Source organism: Lynx rufus, unplaced genomic scaffold (assembly GCF_022079265.1).
Source record: "Lynx rufus isolate CCGP_SWC_20201006 ecotype Redwood Valley unplaced genomic scaffold, mLynRuf1.p SCAF_1, whole genome shotgun sequence".
Classification (NCBI taxonomy): domain Eukaryota; kingdom Metazoa; phylum Chordata; class Mammalia; order Carnivora; family Felidae; genus Lynx; species Lynx rufus.
The window spans coordinates 27,710,088-27,728,363 of NW_025814823.1; the positions used below are offsets into that span (position 1 = coordinate 27,710,088).

General features: G+C 42.8%; 1 protein-coding gene across 3 annotated transcripts in view; it reads left to right on the forward strand.

Annotated features, from left to right (window-relative positions):
* The window catches only part of EPSTI1 (epithelial stromal interaction 1), a 98,893-nt gene that overhangs the window by 43,687 nt on the left and 36,930 nt on the right, over positions 1–18,276 (forward strand). For 2 of the 3 annotated variants that reach the window (XM_047080200.1, XM_047080192.1), the window contains exon 7: positions 9,261–9,354. In XM_047080200.1, the coding sequence (XP_046936156.1) occupies positions 9,261–9,354 (94 nt within the window). Of the gene's footprint in view, positions 1–9,260; positions 9,355–17,376; positions 17,410–18,276 lie in introns of all 3 variants that reach the window. The other variant, XM_047080184.1, reaches the window with a different exon arrangement.

Sequence of the window (18,276 nt, forward strand, 5' to 3'; positions counted from 1 at the left end):
AAAATACAGATTTGACTGCAGGAAAAAATTGTGGTAGGTGACAACAGTCAACAGTATTACAAGTGAGTCTAGGAGAAAATATTTGCCTCAAGAGTAATGGACAAAGGCTTAATTTCACAAAGAACTCTTATAAATTAGTAAGAAAAAGACAACTCTAGAAAAATTGACAAATGGCTTGAACTAGCAGTTCAAAGACAAGAGATATAAAATCGATAAAAATATTTGGCCTCACTGATAATCAGAGAAACATAAAACATTTTATTTTGACACTGGCCAAAATGTAAATGTATTGATAGTATCTAGCATTAGGCAATGGGCTTTCATGTATTCAACTGTGAGCACCTGGTATAGATCAAGCACTATACTAGGTTACTAGGTTCTAGACACGTATGATGAATAAAGCAAATCTAGCCCCATGACCAAGTGTGGAAATTCAGATAATAAACCAGATGACCAAGGAGTATACAGGATAATAGACTATAATTCCTATGAGAGAACATAGGGGAAGATAATGATCTCTACCAGTGATCAAGAATACTGAAACTGGGAGGGGAGAATGTAGGGAAGACCTGCATCTCTGAGAAAATGACAGTTGAGTGGAGGGATGAGAAAGGAACGAGTCCTGCTGAGAACCAGGGAAGTGGGTCCTAGGCTGCGGGAGCAGCACCCAGTATATTCGGAAAGGAAGCTGATATATTTGGGTTGAAGTGGGGGAAGAGAGATCATGAAGTTGACAAGATTGATAGGAGCCAGAGAGATCATGCAAGCCATGGCACATAGTTTGGGTTTTATTTAAGCTACAGGAGCAAACCTTCAGAAGCTGTTTTATTGTTTTTAAAGAAGTGATTACTGCTTGCTGTGTCAAGAATAGATTTGAGGAGGCAAGAATGGAAATGGAGAAGCTAGAGACAATGTTACGGCGGTAGTCCAGGCAGGAGTTGGTGTTGGCTCTGATCAGAGTGATGTCCGTGTTCATGAATTTCATGTGAAGCCTGTCTACACCCCTGCCCCCATCCTCCTCCATGTCTACCATCCCCAAACACCTGATAGGTTATTTTTCCCCAAGTTTGATTCACTTGCTCTGGTGCCCATGCAGAGAAAGCAGATGGTCGACTTTATCTTAGAGAGTCAAAGACATTTGTAAAGGAAAGATTGTAAAAATGCACTGTGGGCTCTAAGCTGCACAATAAATAGAGATGGGTAGGAACTGATGGTGAGAAAAAGGGAGGAATGATGGCTTGGAAATCCCAAACTGGGGAGAAAATTGTTGTAGTGACGATCTTTGTGCCAAGAACACGGAATGATGGAAAGTTCTGTCCAAGAGTGGTGTTTGTCAGTTCTTCTGTTGGAGGGAGGATACTTGTTCATGACGGTAGAGTTTAGGGTAGGACTCTAGGAGTGTGGCTGAGGCAGACTGAAGAGGTGTTGGAGATGAGAAAATAAAAAGTGGAGCCTGGGAACTGGAAGGCGAGGAGGCGATCCGGGACATCCATGTCTCCAACAGTAGTTGAGATAGGGAGGAAGCCTGGTCGTGATGAATGAGAGATGCTTCGGACCAGAAGGTTTGGAGTGTGTAATAGCAAAGAGGGGAGAAGAACGTAGGGTATACTGATGTCAAGGGCACTAACTGGAACAGACTTTTTTTTTTTTTTTTTTTTTTGCAAGTGATGGAGGGAGAAGTAATTGTCTGAAGTAACGTGAGGAGCAAAGAAGAGGCCTGTGTTCCCCCCCACCCCTGCCCTCCAGGCACTGAGGAAAATGTATGAGAAATAAGATGCCTCCATTTAGGGAACTCGGAGGCAAATGCTGTCTTTAGGTTTTGTCTTCTCTTGGTTTCAGGTAAGGAAGAGAGCTGAGGGAGATTCCTTTTTTTTTTTCTTTTGAAATAATTTTCAGCTTAGAGAAAGGTTACAAAAATAGTACAGAGTTTTGCACTGAGACTTTTTAGCTTCCCTTAATGTTAAGATCTTGTATAAACCATAGTGCATTTATCAAACTAGGCAATTAAGATTGACACAATAAACTACAGGCTTTATTAGAATTTCACCAGTTTCTCCTCAATGTTCTTTTTTCTATTTTAGGATCTGATTCAGGATCACATAATATAATTAGTGGTCATGACTATTTAGTTTCCTCTAGTCTGTGACAGTGCCTCATTTTTGCCTTATGTTTCATGACCTTGACACTTTCAGTCAGTACTGGTTAGTTACTTTGTAGAATGTACCTCTAATTTGGGTTTATCTGATATTTTATTATGATAAGATTGAGGTTTTAATTTTCAGAATACTAAGAGGTGATCCTAGGGGCACCTGGGTGGCGCAGTCGGTTAAGCGTCCGACTTCAGCCAGGTCGTGATCTCACGGTCCATGAGTTCGAGCCCCGCGTCAGGCTCTGGGCTGATGGCTCAGAGCCTGGAGCCTGTTTCTGATTCTGTGTCTCCCTCTCTCTCTGTCCCTCCCCCGTTCATGCTCTGTCTCTCTCTGTCCCAAAAATAAATAAACGTTGAAAAAAAAAATTAAAGAGGTGATCCTGTGTCCTTGGAGCATCCTATCAAGAGGGTATATGATGTTGATGTCCTCATTACTGGTGATACTAACTTTCATTATTCGGTCAGGGTGGTCTCCACTGTAAAGTTAATTGTTTTCTTCCCTTTGTAATTGATATTTTGTAGTTGGGGGAAATACTTTAAGACTATTCTAATATCCTGTTATCCTCAAACTTTTCCCCACTAATTTTATCTTTGAGTGCTTATAAGTATATGAATGTTTTTTGTTCACACCCACTTAAATGAAACTGACTCAGTCAAAACCATCTCTGTTTAGTTTATTCAATAACCCATATTACTAAGCACAAAGCAGAGACTGAGGAAGAATTTGTTGCTGGCGCAAATGCGTCTGTGAATGTAAGAATGATTACTTGCTCACCTAAACCTCACAGTGGCCAAGTTCAGGTTTGTGAAGTTATTGTGAAAGACAGGAAGAATGTATTGTTAGTCCTCCTAGAGAAGGATTTCTAAGACACGCTAAGATTGTGTTTCCAAATGTATGTGATAGCATGATTTAATCATTAAGTCAGAATCATTTGGACCTCAGAGAATTACGCATGTTAAATATCCATCTGTACCTCTATAGTAGATCCCAAGATCACCAGGGGTGCTTTTGAGAAACACGGGTTCCTGGATCCAATACCAGACATGCTGAATTGGAAAGTTTAAGTCTTGAGTCCAGGGCTTAATAAGAAGCAGCGTAGATGATTCTTATGGTGTCAGCCACACGTGGGTCTTCCTGGTGGCATTTTGGAAATTATTGCTCTAAGGAATCCAGAATGGCATCTGCAAAACTTTTCCCCATAAGCACCACAATAGTGTGTATGCTTTTTCTCTCCTTGAGAAGCATTGCAAAATCACAGAAAATATGTATCAATCACTAAGGTCACACTTACGATTTTGCCTACATTTGTTTCATTTTTAAAAAAGAAATTAAATGGCATAGTGATGGCTAAAGTGTTAGTTACCCTTTCACTCTCATCCCTTCCCTCCATTTTTTCTCTAACAGCAACAGTGTTCTGGTGTGTAACATTTGTCAGTGCCCTTCAGCAGAAGACCACCAGGGACATACCTGTAGTTGAACATTATGGGTTTATTACAAAAAAGGAAAACAAGGGACACCTGGGTGGCTCAGTCGGTTAAGTGTCAGACTTCAGCTCAGGTTATGATCTCATGTCTCATAGGTTCAAGCCCCACGTCTGGCTCTGTGCTGACAGCTCAGAGCCTGGAGCCTGCTTCGGACTCTGTGTCTTCTCCCCCGCCCCCTCTCTGCCTCTCTTCTACCCGTGTTCTCTCTCTCTCAAAAACAAACAACTAAAAAAGAAAAAAGGGAAAACACACACTGTAAGAAATGGAGGGATATCTCAGTAAGAGTGTTAGAAATAACTGATGAGGATTTAGGTTTCAGTTAGGTAATTTGGGGAAGGGTCTAAAGAAGCAGGAGATTGCTCTAGATTGTGTGTTGTCAGCATGTGGGGACAATTCTGTGATTGGATTTCTCACTAAATGTTACCTATAGGGAGGACAGCCTAGATGAGTATGACACTGTAATTGGTAAGAAAGTCTGCATTCATTTAGCAAGATGGGGGATATTTGGTAATTTGTGAGGTCTACTTGGGTAAAGTGGATATTCTGTGGGACCATTTATGTCCATCAGTAGAACAACATGGCTTAGCTGTAAACGTCGGATTAGTTTGTAATAACATTGAGATTAAGATGTGTCAGAACAGTTCCTAAATATCTTGGGCTGCTTTTCTTTTTCTCATCATGTACATTTTTCCAATTTTATTACATATATGTGAATCCACACAAGGTTTTATGTCCTTCAGATACTTTGATCACTGTATCATACCTTTACAACTCCTCCCCCCGCCCCCCCGCGCCCCGACTGGATACTGTTTTTTGAGATTTCACCATATCGATTCTTGATGTAGATCTAGTTCATTCTCTTCTTCCTTTCCATTCTCATCTTCCCCTCACCCCCACTCTACATCTTCTTTCTATCTCTGGGACTCTCTCTCTCTCTCTCTCTTTTTTAATGTTTTATTTATCTTTGAGAATGAGAGACAGAGCACTAGCAGGGAAGGGGGCAGAAAGGGAGGGAGACACAGAATCCTAAGCAGACTCCAGGCTCTGAGTTGTTAGCACAGAGCCTGATACGGGGCTGTGAGATCAGGACCTGAGCCCAAGTCAGACGCTTAACTGACTGAGCCACCCAGGCGCTGCCCCCCCCCCTTTTTTAAATTCTATCTCTGGGACTCTTATAGCAGTGCTGGATTAAATTACCTTGTTCAGGTGTCTTTAAATACCTATGCAAGAGTTTCTCTAGAGTTGGTACCTAGGCATTATGCACATATTCATCTCTACTAAGCACTGTCAAATTACTCCCTGAAGTGGTAACACCAATTTTCCCTTCCATTAGCAATTTATAAGAGGACCAGTTTTGTAAGACACCCTCCCCAGTATTTGGAAGGTTCATGCTTTTTTATGCTCTGAGCCTAGGTAGCTCCTAGGCCTAACAGGAAGACAGCTCTAGAATGAAGCCCCTTTCCCACCTTCCCTTCCCCTGACTAAGGTTCTGAAATATCTGCTTAGCTGAATCCTTGAGAATCCTTGTTTCTCATCTTCCTCAACTCTTCTTGGCTGCCTCTTACACTTTTGGAATTGATCACTTAATTGAGAAATGATTCTCTTGTACATATTTCTTTTCTTTCTTTTTGTTTTTAATTTACATCCAAATTAGCATGTAGTGCAACAATGATTTCAGGAGTAGATTCCTTAGTGCCCCTTACCCATTTAGCCCAGCCCCCCTCCCACAACCCCTCCAAAACCCTCAGTGTGTTCTCCATATTTATGAGTCTCTTCTGTTTTGCCCCCCTCCCTGTTTTTATATTATTTTTGTTTCTCTTCCCTTATGTTCATCTGTCTCTTAAAGTCCTCATATGAGTGAAATCATATGATATTTGTCTTTCTCTGACTGACTAATTTCACTTAGCAAAATACCCTCCAGTTCCATCCATGTAGTTGAAAATGGCAAGATTTCATTCTTTTTGATTGCTGGGTAATACGCCATTGTGTATATGTGTGTATATATGTGTGTACACACACACACATACACACACACATATATACACACATATACACAATGGAGTATTACAATATATATATATAAATATACATACACACACACATATATATATATATACATATATATATATATATATATGTATACACACACACACACACACACACACACACACACCACATCTTCCTTATCCATTCATCCATCAATGGACATTTGGGCTCTTTCCATACTTTGACCATTGTTGATAGTGCTGCTATAAACATTGGGATGCATGTGTCCTTCAAAACAGCACACTTGTATCCCTTGGATAAATACCTAGTAGTGCAATTGCTGGGTCATAGGGTAGTTCTATTTTAGTTTTTTAAGGAACCTCCATACTGTTTTCCATAGTGGCTGCACCAGCTTGCATTCCCACCAACAATGCAAAAGAGATCCTTTTCCTCCGCATCCTCCCCAACATCTGTTGTTGCCTGACTGTTAATGTTAGCCATTCTGACAGGGGTGAGGTGGTATCTCATTGTGGTTTTGACTTGTATTTCCCCGATGATGAGTGATGTGGAGCATTTTTTTCATGTGTCGGTTGGCCATCTGGATGTCTTTGGAGAAGTGTCTATTCATGTCTTTTGCCCATTTCTTCACTGGATTATTTGTCTTTGGGGTGTTGAGTTTGATAAGTTCTTTATAGATTTTGGATACTAACCCTTTATCTGATATGTCCTTTGCAAATATCTTCTCCCATTCTGTCGGTTGCCTTTTAGTTTTGCTGATTGTTTCCTTAGCTGTGTTGTACATATTTCTTATGTTGTGTTATTAGGGTAGTCTAGGGGTTGTGACAGACTTTAAAGTATAGAATAGTTTGAATACTATGTTGTTTTTTTCTTGCTCATTTAAGGAATGGGTGAACAAGTTTGGGTGGAGGCCCTCTCCACTCAGATATTCAGGCACCAAGCCATATGGGCTCTCCTACCTTCAATATACAACTTTTGGGTTTGTGCTGGGGATTGTCTTTACTCCAGCCAGCCAGAAAGAGAAAAACATATAGATGTGTAAGAAGTTTGTAATTAGTCCTGGAAGGGGTGTGCATCACTTCCTTTCACAGTCTATTGGTCAAGACTCAACCCCGTGGCCAACCTTCACTGCAAGTGAGGCCAGGGTATATAGTCAAGTTGTGTCACTAGAATAAGAGAACATGAATCTGATGGACATTTAGCAGTCCCTGCTGGATCTGAATTGTATTGAAGTGAGGTTAGGATAAGCTATGGGAATCACCCTAACAACAAAGTACCCTTGAAGATCTTAAGTTGGATGTGAGCGAACTAAATCTTCTAAACCAAGTCTGACTTAATTGGTTCATCCACTCTGTGGAGAGTAAAGGAAGGAGTCCTGTATTTATGCTTATGTCAGAATGATGAACAAAAGAGGGTCATCCCTTCTACAGGTGGCAGAGTCACAGGGATGACAAAGAGCAAGAAACTCCCAAGGGAAAGGTGACCTAGTGCTGCAGTCAGGGTTCTCAGTCTTGTTGGACTTCCCACCAGGAGATTCTCCTGGGGGGAGGGGAAGAGAGAGAGAGGGAGACACAGAATCTGAAGCAAGCTCTAGGGCCTGAGCGGTCAGCACAGAGCCCGACGCGGGGCTCGAACTCACCGACCATGAGATCATGACCTGAGCTGAAGTAGGGTGCTTCACCGACTGAGCCACCCAGGCACTCTGAGATTCTCCCACTTTTGCCCTCAAGAAGGTTCTTCTGTATTTTATTTTTATTAAATGTGACCATAATTGCCTACAAGTATCCCAGGTCAGTTTAGTCAATACATGGAAATTACATTCTATACCTAGGCCTATACTAACAGTTGAGAAATACCAGTCAGTTAGTTTAGTAACTTGGAACGTGGCTTGTCAATATGGTTCATCTTTGGGAATAATCCACATTCTCCACAGACCCGTACTTGAATTTCTGTGGCAGTCCTGTGGCCCTGTCATTATGATTTAATCCTGTGGCATAAGTGGGGCAGTGATAATTGGTAGAAGGTCCATGGCTAGTGGTTGGCGACGCAGGCAGTTTTGTCCTTGGCACCAGCAGGTAAGAAGCCACTGTCAGAACACAACGTGGGGCTGCCCGTCAACTTGGTCTGAGGTTCTTTCCTTGTTTATCGCAGTGTTTCTTTTTCGCCGCTTTTCCTAGGTCTGAACTCAGGATATTCAGCAATCTCATCCAAACTTCTGGCAACTCTCTTCTTTTCACACTTTTGACTGATGACTTCATAAAGCCCCAGACAGTGGGGCAGCTTCCAGGCTCTGAGACTTCATTAGTCTCCTTGTCTATTCCGGGCAAGATAAACAATCCTAGACAAATGGAGAGGCTGTTTGTCTCCAGTGCCGAAGCCTTATGTTTCTCAGGGTGATGTACGTCGCTTACCTTTTTGCTCTTCCTTTCCCAGCTCAAGCTTCTGACCTTGTTCAAATGCCATGTTCTATCTAAGTAATTATTTGAAGTGATGTTGGCATCCCTGTTTAGTTTTGAATTCCTTGTTTTGATTTTCCTCCACTGGATACCATTTATTTTTACCAGACCATTGATGCGTTTTTGGGTGTCCGTATCTTAAGTGCTTGACAAGTTGAGGACTAAAATATCAGGGGGGAAGAAGGGGGATAACTGAGGGAAGGAGGCAGGCAGTGAGAGGGCTGCAAGAGGCTGGTGCAATATGCATTAGACCTCCATGAATGAAGTATTTGGTTGTGCATCGGAAATAAGGGGGGAAAAAATCCCACAAATTACATGGGGAGAGGACAAAGAAACGGAGATCAGTGGTAGGCCAAATGGGGAAGTCACTGAAATGAGGTCTAGGGAACAATGCTAGTGTTCTCTGCTTGACATAGGTGAGAGGAGAAATTGGGGTGATGGTTTGGGGTTTTTAAGGGAAAAACAAAGACCTTCTCAAAACTGAGGCTATTTCTCGGCCAATCTTTCTGAGCTAACAAGAGATGTCGGAAATGCAGGCCAGAACCAGCAGCATTTCTTACCTTCCATGGAAGGTACAAATCAAATGCAAAGGTGTGTCTGTGTGCATGTGTCTGTGTAAGGGGCCATAACTGCTTTCAGAATCCCATAGGGGCTCCACGATCCATATGTGGTTAAGAGTTACAGGATTGGAGGGCCTGTATCCCGAGAGCAGCCAAAGCCATGAGGGCAGCGAGAGGAGGAAGCGGGCGAAGGGCCACAGGAAACCAGCGTGGAATGCGGTCTCACAGGGGACCCAACGTGCCACGGCTCTATCGTGCGGTCTGAATGTCAGGCTTTAAATACTGAGACGGGAAGTTAGGACCCCACACTGTAGAATCTGAGGGAGCATTTCTCTCCATGTCAAGGAGATAAAAATGAAATCCCAGTTCCACATGCCACAAACCTAATTTTATACTTTTCAGATGAATGTTCTTCAACAAGGCGGTCTTACGGTAGCGTTTTATTTTGGTTTTCTACGCGACCTTGTTCTCACACTAACCTTTTGTTCTACCCAGGACACTTTAAGTCATCACCCAATGAATGTCTTGGCTAGTATCCAGAGGCACGATGAGTAATGATATTTCTGTTTTTATGAAGGCCCTAACACCCGTTTGTGTCCCTGCTAGCAAAACTGCGGAGTTCCTGAGCAGACTGGACACAGAGTCGCCAGATAGAAGTACCTGTCAAAAGGCTCTTCATGACTCACAGTCTTCAACTTGGGTAAGTGGGAGGCCATGCAGGGTTGCTGTCTGGTACTTTATAAAGAGGCATTTGGTGAATGAAGGCTAAGGGCACAGAGTGAGCTGTGTATAATAGATGGCTGGAACTAAAGGCAGATGGACCTGATCTGAAACTTAACTTCAGCTGTTGCTTCCTTGAGCTATAAAACAATGCTTGCACTTGGTTATCTACATTATGGGCACCTGGACTAAACACCACCCTTTGAAAAGCCTTTGATCTCATCCAGTCATCCATCCATTTATCCTCCAAATTTTGTGTTTACGTAAGGTTACGTAAGGTCTACCAAGTGCATACAGTTTCTGCCTGGAAGGACTGTAATTTGGGTGGGACAGTTCATTGTATGGGCTGCCGTGGGTACTGTAGGATGTGGGCACAACATGCTAGAGGTGTCCCCCAGACATCAAGACATCCAGAAATACCTCACATGGGAGGCCAGCAGAATACCACTGCAGAAATTTGTATGCTGCATTGGAGATCTTGGACCTCATTCTGTGAGTGCTGAAGGCACTAAAAATTTTCAAACAGGGAAGGTTCAAGGTCAGGTTTGTGTTTTAGTGGGATCACACTGGTAACCATGTGAAGGATGGCTCTAAGGGAATGGAGAGGCAGAGAGGCCTCTGAGAGGCTCTGCGTTAGTCCAGGTAAGGAATGATAAAGACATGAAATAGGGCAGTGGATGGGAGGATGGAGATGAGAGCACAGGTCAGAGAACCGTTTAAAAGGTGAGTGGAAAGAGCCTACATGTCCATCAACTGACGGATGGATAAAGTAGATGTGGTTTATGTATACAATGGAATACTACTTGGCAATGAGAAAGAATGAAATCTGGCCATTTGCAGCAACGTGGATGGAACTGGAGGGTATTATGCTAAGTGAAATAAGTCAGTCAGGGAAAGACAGATACCGTATGTTTTCACTCATATGTGGATCTTGAGAAACTTAACAGAAGACCATGGGGGAGGGGAAGGGGGGAAAAAGTTGGAGGGAGGCAAACCATAAGAGACTCTTAAGGACTGAGAACCAACTAAGGGGAGATGGGGGCTGGGGGAGAGGGGAAAGTGGGTGATGGGCATTGAGGAGGGCACCTGTTGGGTGAGCGCTGGGTGTTGAATGGAAACCAATTTGACAATAAATTATATTAAAAAAAATAAAAGGTGAAGTTGGCAGGGCCTTGGTTATTGACTGGTTAACTGGGGACAACAAAGTAAGTATAATTCAGGATGCCTCTGGAAATGGTTGTAGTTGAAAAAAAGGATGGGTTTAAGTTTTTAAAAGTGTGCACTTCAGTGACCATGATTTAAAATGTTGAGAAGCTATTATGACACTCCTTAGGATAAGTTCATTGTACTCTTACTTACAAATGTTTAAATGTTCCTCCCCCCACCCTCATCCCCCGCTTCTAAGGTGGTGCTCCAAAGTCTAAGATTTGCCATGGGTCCTGTCACATCTGTCCTCTCTCCTCTCACTGCAGGGCATGAAAGGACAGACTTGAAAACTGTAGGTAGAGAGCTAAATCCTGTGTAGGGACAGTCCTTGACGTCTGTCCAGATACCCTGTGGCCGTGAGGGAGGGAGAGAAGACAGGAATTGGATAACTTTATCAACTGGGTGCTTGGCTGCCAGGATGGTCTTGACCCTGTTTGAAGGCTTCCCGAATCCTACGAAACACCCGGCAGAATTGTGTGTGCCTGGCCTATTGATTTTGGTTTGTTTCTTCAAGTTAACAAGATCATCCTGAATTTTAATACTGTTGTCCATGACATGAGTAATGTCTCCCAGGACTGCGTTTTCTGTGGATTGATTAGTGCATTAGTCACAAGATCCTCAGAGCTATTAATAGAAAATATGGAGCAGCATTGGACCCAGGATGATTCTTTATGAACTGCATTCAATAGCTGCTCCCATTTCGACAGCAAACTATTAATAATTTGTTGGTGTTCAATATATTTAAGTGACTTTTTTTTTTTTACCAATATTGTACTCTTCTTCTGTCTAATCCATCTGCGTAGAATTCCTCTGAGAATGCTTTGCAAAACCATTTCTAATGCTTTAGGAATGACACGCCTTTACAGTGCACTTTTGTAACATGGAAGGAAGACACCTGTAGTTTGCCTTAACTGTGGTCAATGTATAGAATGTCAGCGCTGTGTGACCCCCATTTCTATGGGGGTGTGATAAGCTACAAGCTTTCAAGTTTTTTAAAAAAAATTTAATTCTCACATAATGTACCTTTTCAGAGAAAGTTGTTCTTATTACATTTATTTACGTGTGGATCTTCCATGGGCAGCTGGGAATTTAATACATACTCTATAATTACATCAGTGGAAAAGACGACAAGAATGTTCCTTTAAGCGATACGTAAGAGAACTTCAGACCAAAGATACTTACAGTGTTTACTTACACATGGGTTGATACAGTTCTCTGTACCGTTGTGAGAAGTGCCAGAAAATATGCCGCCTTCCTCAATCATAATCATTGAATATTTCTGGTTGTACACTAAATGGTTTCCAGTCTGCTTTGTTGCCTCTTGCCACCTCCTCTACAGCGAATAGTCGTTTAGAAACATCTCATCCGGTTGTTCCACTGCCCGTGGCTCCCTGTGTCTTCAAGGATAAAGTCAGAATGCCTTAGCTTGAGCACAGAGCCCTTTCTGCCCTCTGCCTTCCTCCCTTCCCTCACGACTCCTTTCTGTACGTAGAATCTAGGTCTTGGCTACTCTAAGTAGGGTCCATGGACCAGTAGCATGGGCATCACCCGGGAGCCTCGAAGGGTGTAGATGAAGCTCAGGCGCCACTCCAGTCCTGAATATGAAGCTGAATTTTAACACGGTCTGTGGCGACTTGTGCACACATTAATGTCTGTGGAGCGCTGCTCTGTAGCTTGTGCCTTTCCAGCCATTTCCTCTCACTTCTGCTTGGAACTCCTCGTGCGGATGGTTTAATTTTTATCCACGTGCCACATGTGTTTTCAAAAAAAGCCAACACTTGAAGGCCTGTGTCCCTTGCACTCCTTTAATCTCACTCCCGCTCCCAGTATTTTAAACTCTGTGTATTGGGGCGCCTGGGTGGCGCAGTCAGTTAAGCGTCCGACTTCAGCCAGGTCACGATCTCGCGGTCCCTGAGTTCGAGCCCCACGTCAGGCTCTGGGCTGATGGCTCAGAGCCTGGAGCCTGTTTCCGATTCTGTGTCTCCCTCTCTCTCTGCCCCTCCCCCGTTCATGCTCTGTCTCTCTCTGTCCCAAAAATAAATAAACGTTGAAAAAAAAAATTAAAAAAAAAAACCTCTGTGTATTAATTTCCTATTGCTTATAAAATAAGGCCTGGCGATGTAATGCACAGCCTGTGGCCACAGTTAACAATACCGTACTGCGTATTTGGAAGTTGCTAAGAGAGATCTTAAAAGGTCCGTCACAAGAAAAACACTTTTGTAACTACGTGTGGTGACGGATACTAACTAGACTTATTGCCGTGATCATTTTGCAGCACACACGAACGTTGAATCATTATGTTGTACACCTGAAACTAATATAATGTCATGTCAGTTATGGCTCAATAAAAAAATTTTCCATCGCTGGTGTAACAAATTGCTAAGGACTTAGTGGCTCAACACAGCACAGATGTATTGTCTTACAGATCTGGAGGTCAGAAGTCAGGAATGAGTATGAAGGGGGTAAAATCAAGGTGTCAGCAAGGCTGGCTTCTTCTGGAGACTCTAGAGAGGAACCTGTCCCTTGCCTCTCCTAGCTCTCCTTGGCTGCGGGCACTCTCACCCCCCTGGCATGTGGCTGCGTCCAACCTCTGCCCTCCTCCTCATGCCGCCTTCTTCCTGCTCTTTGGCTTTCTTGCCTTCCTCTTACAGGGACCCTTGTGATTCCACCCGGATCATCCAGGGTCCTTTTCCATCTCAGAATCCTCAATTTCTGCAAAGTCACCTTTGCTAGATAAGGTGACGTTCACAGCTTCCAGGGAGTGGGAAGTGGGCATCTTTGGGGGGGCCGTTATTCCTCCCACCACACTCGCCTAAGCGGTTTCTTTGTTATGTGGATCCACGTACCTTTCAACGTAGGTATGGCTGTTGCTTGGCTAACCAAGTTCAGATCTTGTTAATTTATCCCCTCCCCTCCATTCCCCTAATTATTCAGCATTTCAGGCTTTCTCTTACTGTAATGACTACATGAATTTTTTTCTCACTGCCAAGCCAGTTAGTATACTTCACAGTTTCTTTCTGTTAGGACTTCTTAAAATTTTTGCTTTAACATTTGCTTGGTTTCCTCTGAACGTTTGACTGGCTTCCTTCAGATTTTGTGACCGTTCCACAAAGTGTCTCTGATGCAGATTTCCATACAGTTTTCCGTTTTGTGTCTGTCAGGTAACTTGTCAGTTTCGGATTTCTTTCCCTTCTGGAAACATCCCTCTTCTGCCTTAACCTGGCTGGTGGTTCATTTGGCCTCCTACACAGCGGTTGTTCTGGGACTTTGCTTTCACAGAATGGTTCTCAACCTCCTCTACACATCGGAATCATCTGGGGGACTTTAAAATTCACCGACGCCTGGGTCGTACCCCCAGAGATCCTGCTGTATTGTGGCCTGGGCTTCAGGGCTTTTAAAGCTCCCCCGGTAATTCTAATGTGCAGCCTAGGATGAGAATCATTGTTTTAAAGTCATCTGGGGAATTGTTCTTACTGCTTTCCTGTGTTGGGTCCCCTGATTTCTAGGCCTCCTGTCTTCTATTTTCTTGTTTTATTTCCTTGTTTTGATGGAGCATATTATTTAGTAGCTTCCCAGGAGAAGATGTATGGTCAGGTCATTGCATATCTGAAGGTATCTTTATTCAGCCCACACACTTAGCTTGTAATTTGCTGGTAAGTAATCCAAATTGGGAATCCTTTTCCTTCAGAATTTTGAAGGCCTTTCTATTCTACTTTTGAGTATTTGTTCTTGAGAAATCCAAGGCCCTCTGAATTTCAGTCCTTATATATAAGGGCTTTTCCTTGCTTCCCCTGGAAATATTTTAGTTATCTTCTTCTTTTTTCTGGTATTCTGTAATTTCATAATGATATGCCTTGGTATGAGGGTCATTAATATTCATTTTCAGTCTGGAAACTCATTTCTAGTTCTAGGTGATTTTCTTGTGTTATTTCTTTGATTTATTTCTCTTCATTTTCTCTAAGGAATTCTTACTGAAATCCTAGGCCTCCTGGATTTATCTTCATTTTTGTGAAAAAAAATTTTTTTTCTCCTTTAATTTATCTCTGACATTTTTTTCTACTTCTTGGCATATTGGGTTAGAAAAAAAAACCCAGTCCTTTCCCCACTGAGTGTCTCCTTTCTTCTCACATGACTACCACATGCACACTTCTGACAGCAGATGTGGGGGGACTTGCTTTACCCCGAGTAATTCTGTGACACCAGCTGGGGATCCTACAATTTAATTCAGTTCTGACACTGTCTATCTGGAGGTTCCCAAGGTAAAGGGACCCACAACCCTGCCTTCCCCTTAAGATGCCAAATTGCAAGTAGTAGGTCCCCAGGTTACCCACAACTTCTGTCTAATATGGCTACAAGTTGGGGGTTCCCATGACCCCCTCCTGGGTTCCATTAATTTGCTAGAGTGACTCACAGAACTTGGGGAAGCTTTTACATTTACCAGTTTACTAGAGGATATGATAAAGGATACAAATGAACAGCAAGATGAAGAGATACCTAGAGCAAGGTCTGGGAGTGTCCTGAATGCAGGCGCTTCTGTCCCTGTGAGTTGGGATATGGTGACCCTCGCAGTGTGAATGTATTCACTTACCTGGAAATTCCCCACCCTCAAGTACTTTTGGGATTTTGTGAAGGCTTCTTCACACAGGCAAGATCAATTATTAACTCCATATCCATCCCCTTTCCCCTCTCTGGAGGATTGGAGGGGATGGTTGGGTCTGGAAATTCCAAGCTTCTAATTGTGGCTTAGTCTTTCTGGTGACCAGTTCCCATTCAGGAGCCCACCCAGTGAGCCTCATTCGAACAAAAGATGCTCCTACTGCCCTGATGGCTTAGGAAATCACAAAAGTTTGAGGAGCTATGTTCCAGGAACTGGGGTGGAGACGTGTGTGTGTGTGTGTGTGTGTGTGTGTGTGTACATACATGTATATTTTTTTCTGTTTTCTCACACATTTTCTTGAGTATCTCCTAAATATTTTACTGGTCACATTTTTGTGAGGGGAGGGAAGATCTTTTTATTTTCCAAGAACTTCTTTTTTCTCTGTTGCTTCGTAAAAAATAGCAACCTGTTTTTGTTTCATGGATGCAATATCCCCTTCTAGCTCTCGGAAGGAACCGTGCAGGGAACAGAAGACGACTTCAGAGAAGGGGGCCCAGAGGCTCACCACTTAGTATACAGCATTTTATACAGGCCTTTCATTCTCAACCTGGGTTTAACCACTGTGACCTTCTGTGCTAGGTGTGTCCGATTTAGTTTATCCAGAGAATACACTTCTGATTTACTGTCTGGGTTGGGAGAATTAGCACCTGAATTCTCAGGGTGGTAGCTGGCTTAGGTACTTTCCTATCATCCATCTGTCATCCTTGATAGCTGTTACATGCATGTCTTGAGCCCTCATGTTGCTCTGTGGAGAATATTGGCTTCTTGTGGGTATCCTACATCCCTACCAGAACACCTTCTGTTTTGTTCTTTTCCTCTTAGTCACTTACCATTTCTTCATCTACTTTGTCTTCATAGATTTTTGTCTGAGAATACAGATGTCTCTTGGTTTCTGAATGTAGAGCTTGTTTCATTTTCTCTTCTGTTTAGCATAATTAAAAAAATTTTTTAATGTTTATTTTTGAGAAGGGGGGCAGAGAGAGAGGGAGAAACAGAATCTGAAGTAGGTTCCAGGCTCTAAGCTGTCAGCACAGAGCCCGACACAGGGCTTGAACTCACAAACCGTGAGATCATGATGACCTGAGCTGAAGTCAGACGCTTAACCTACTGAGCCACCCAGGTGCCCTAAATTTAGCATAATTTTTGAGAGAAGGATGGTGCAGAAACATTTTTACTCCACCGTCTTGAAGTGGGGACTTAATGTTTGTCAGGGATTGATCTGTGATCTCCCAGGCCATCTCAGAATTCATATGTTGAAGTCCTAACCCTCACTACCTCAGAATGTGATCTTTCTAGGAGATTGGGGTCTTTATAGAGGTAATCAACCTCTAATGAGGTCATTAGAAGGGGGCTGTAATCCAACAGGAAAGATGTCTTTATAAAAAGGGGAAATTTGGGACAGGACACGCATAGAGGGAAGATGATGTGAAGACACAGGGAGAAGGTGGCCATCTACACGCCAAGAAGAGAGGCCTAGACCCTTTCCTCACAGCCCTCAGCAGGAACCAACAGCACAGATACCTTGATTTTGGACTCCAAGCCTCTAGAACTGCGAGACGATAAATTTCTGTTTTTTAAGCCTCCTGGACTGTGGTACTTCACGGCAACCCTTAACAAACTAGTGCAATGCTATTTTTCCTTTGTTCACACACTGCCCCTCCCCTGCTCAGTCTGTTTCCTATTCACTCTTTAAAACACAACTCAGTGTCACCCACTTTGAGGAGGTGTTCTTGATCCCGTTTAATTAAATGTCCTTTTTAGCTTCTTCTGTCATAATACCCATCACGCTGTGTTTCAATCCTCAGTCCTCGCATCAGCCTTCCACACTAGGCTATTAGTGACTTGCTGTCTGAGAGATCATGTCTTATGACAGTGCCTGCACATAGAGGCTTAAATGTTACTTGTTGACTGGACGTATTATAAGCATAGCTTTTGGGGTAAAGCAAGTAAAAACGTGTATTTTAATTGAATAACAAAAATTTAGTATTAGTATTATACTAATACTTAGTGATAGTGAATACAATGTTTTCAGCACAGTAATACTTAGTGTACGTGAACACAATGACAGAAATTTCTGGGATTTAGAACTGAGAAAAATAGTGATCAAAGGTTTTTTTCCTCCCTGTTATTTTTGAACAGAAACTTCCTGTCCTGCCTGGGAATCCTACCTCGGTAAGCCTTAAGATAGCAAGTAACTTTGAACTCTTCATAGTTGATGTGCCATGTGACTGCCCTTTTAAATGACATTTTGTGTCTAATCCCTCCTTTTTTCTTCTGAGTCAAAAACTAGCACCCATATTCTGATAAAAGACCAATTAAGTGGTTACATTTTTTGTTTTTAATTTTTTCATTCATTTCGTTTATTCATTGTTGAGAGACAGAGTGCGAGCAGGGGAGGGTCAGAGAAAGAGGGAGACACAGAATCCGAAGCAGGCTCCAGGCTCCGAGCTGTCAGCACAGAGCCTGACACAGGGCTCGAACCCGTGAACTGTGAGATCATGACCTGAGCGGAAATCAGATGCTCAACTGACTGAGCCACCCAGGGGTCCCTAAGTGGTTAAGTTTAAAAGGAAGGTATGCAAATAGAATTTAGGTTCTCATCTCTTGAGCAGAAGTTGTGTCCCCTGGTCCATTTTCCTCTTTGAGGTCGTATATGGAGTATTTGTGGCAAAGACTAGCTCTCTCTAGTGTAAAGCGAAGAGGTCATCGGAGAACCACTCTCCGCTTTCAGTGTCTTATCACAGTCCTCCTGTGTTTAGGACTTAGATAAGAGAAAATCCGAGGATATGTTTGTCTGTCCCATGAAGCAGGGTGTGAATGTGTGAGGACTTTCTGAACACAGCTGGAGTTCCAACATTCCGGTTGGTAGTGCTGTAGATGATCCCATTCCAAAAGCCTCCCCTCTTTCTGGCAAGTGCCTATTATTTGATGGAATATGGGTTTTTACAGTGACATAAATGGGGGAATGAATTAAGAAGTGCTTGAGAAAAATTATAGTAAGGAAAAAGGCGGGAACCAGCCTTCATAAGCTTTATGGAT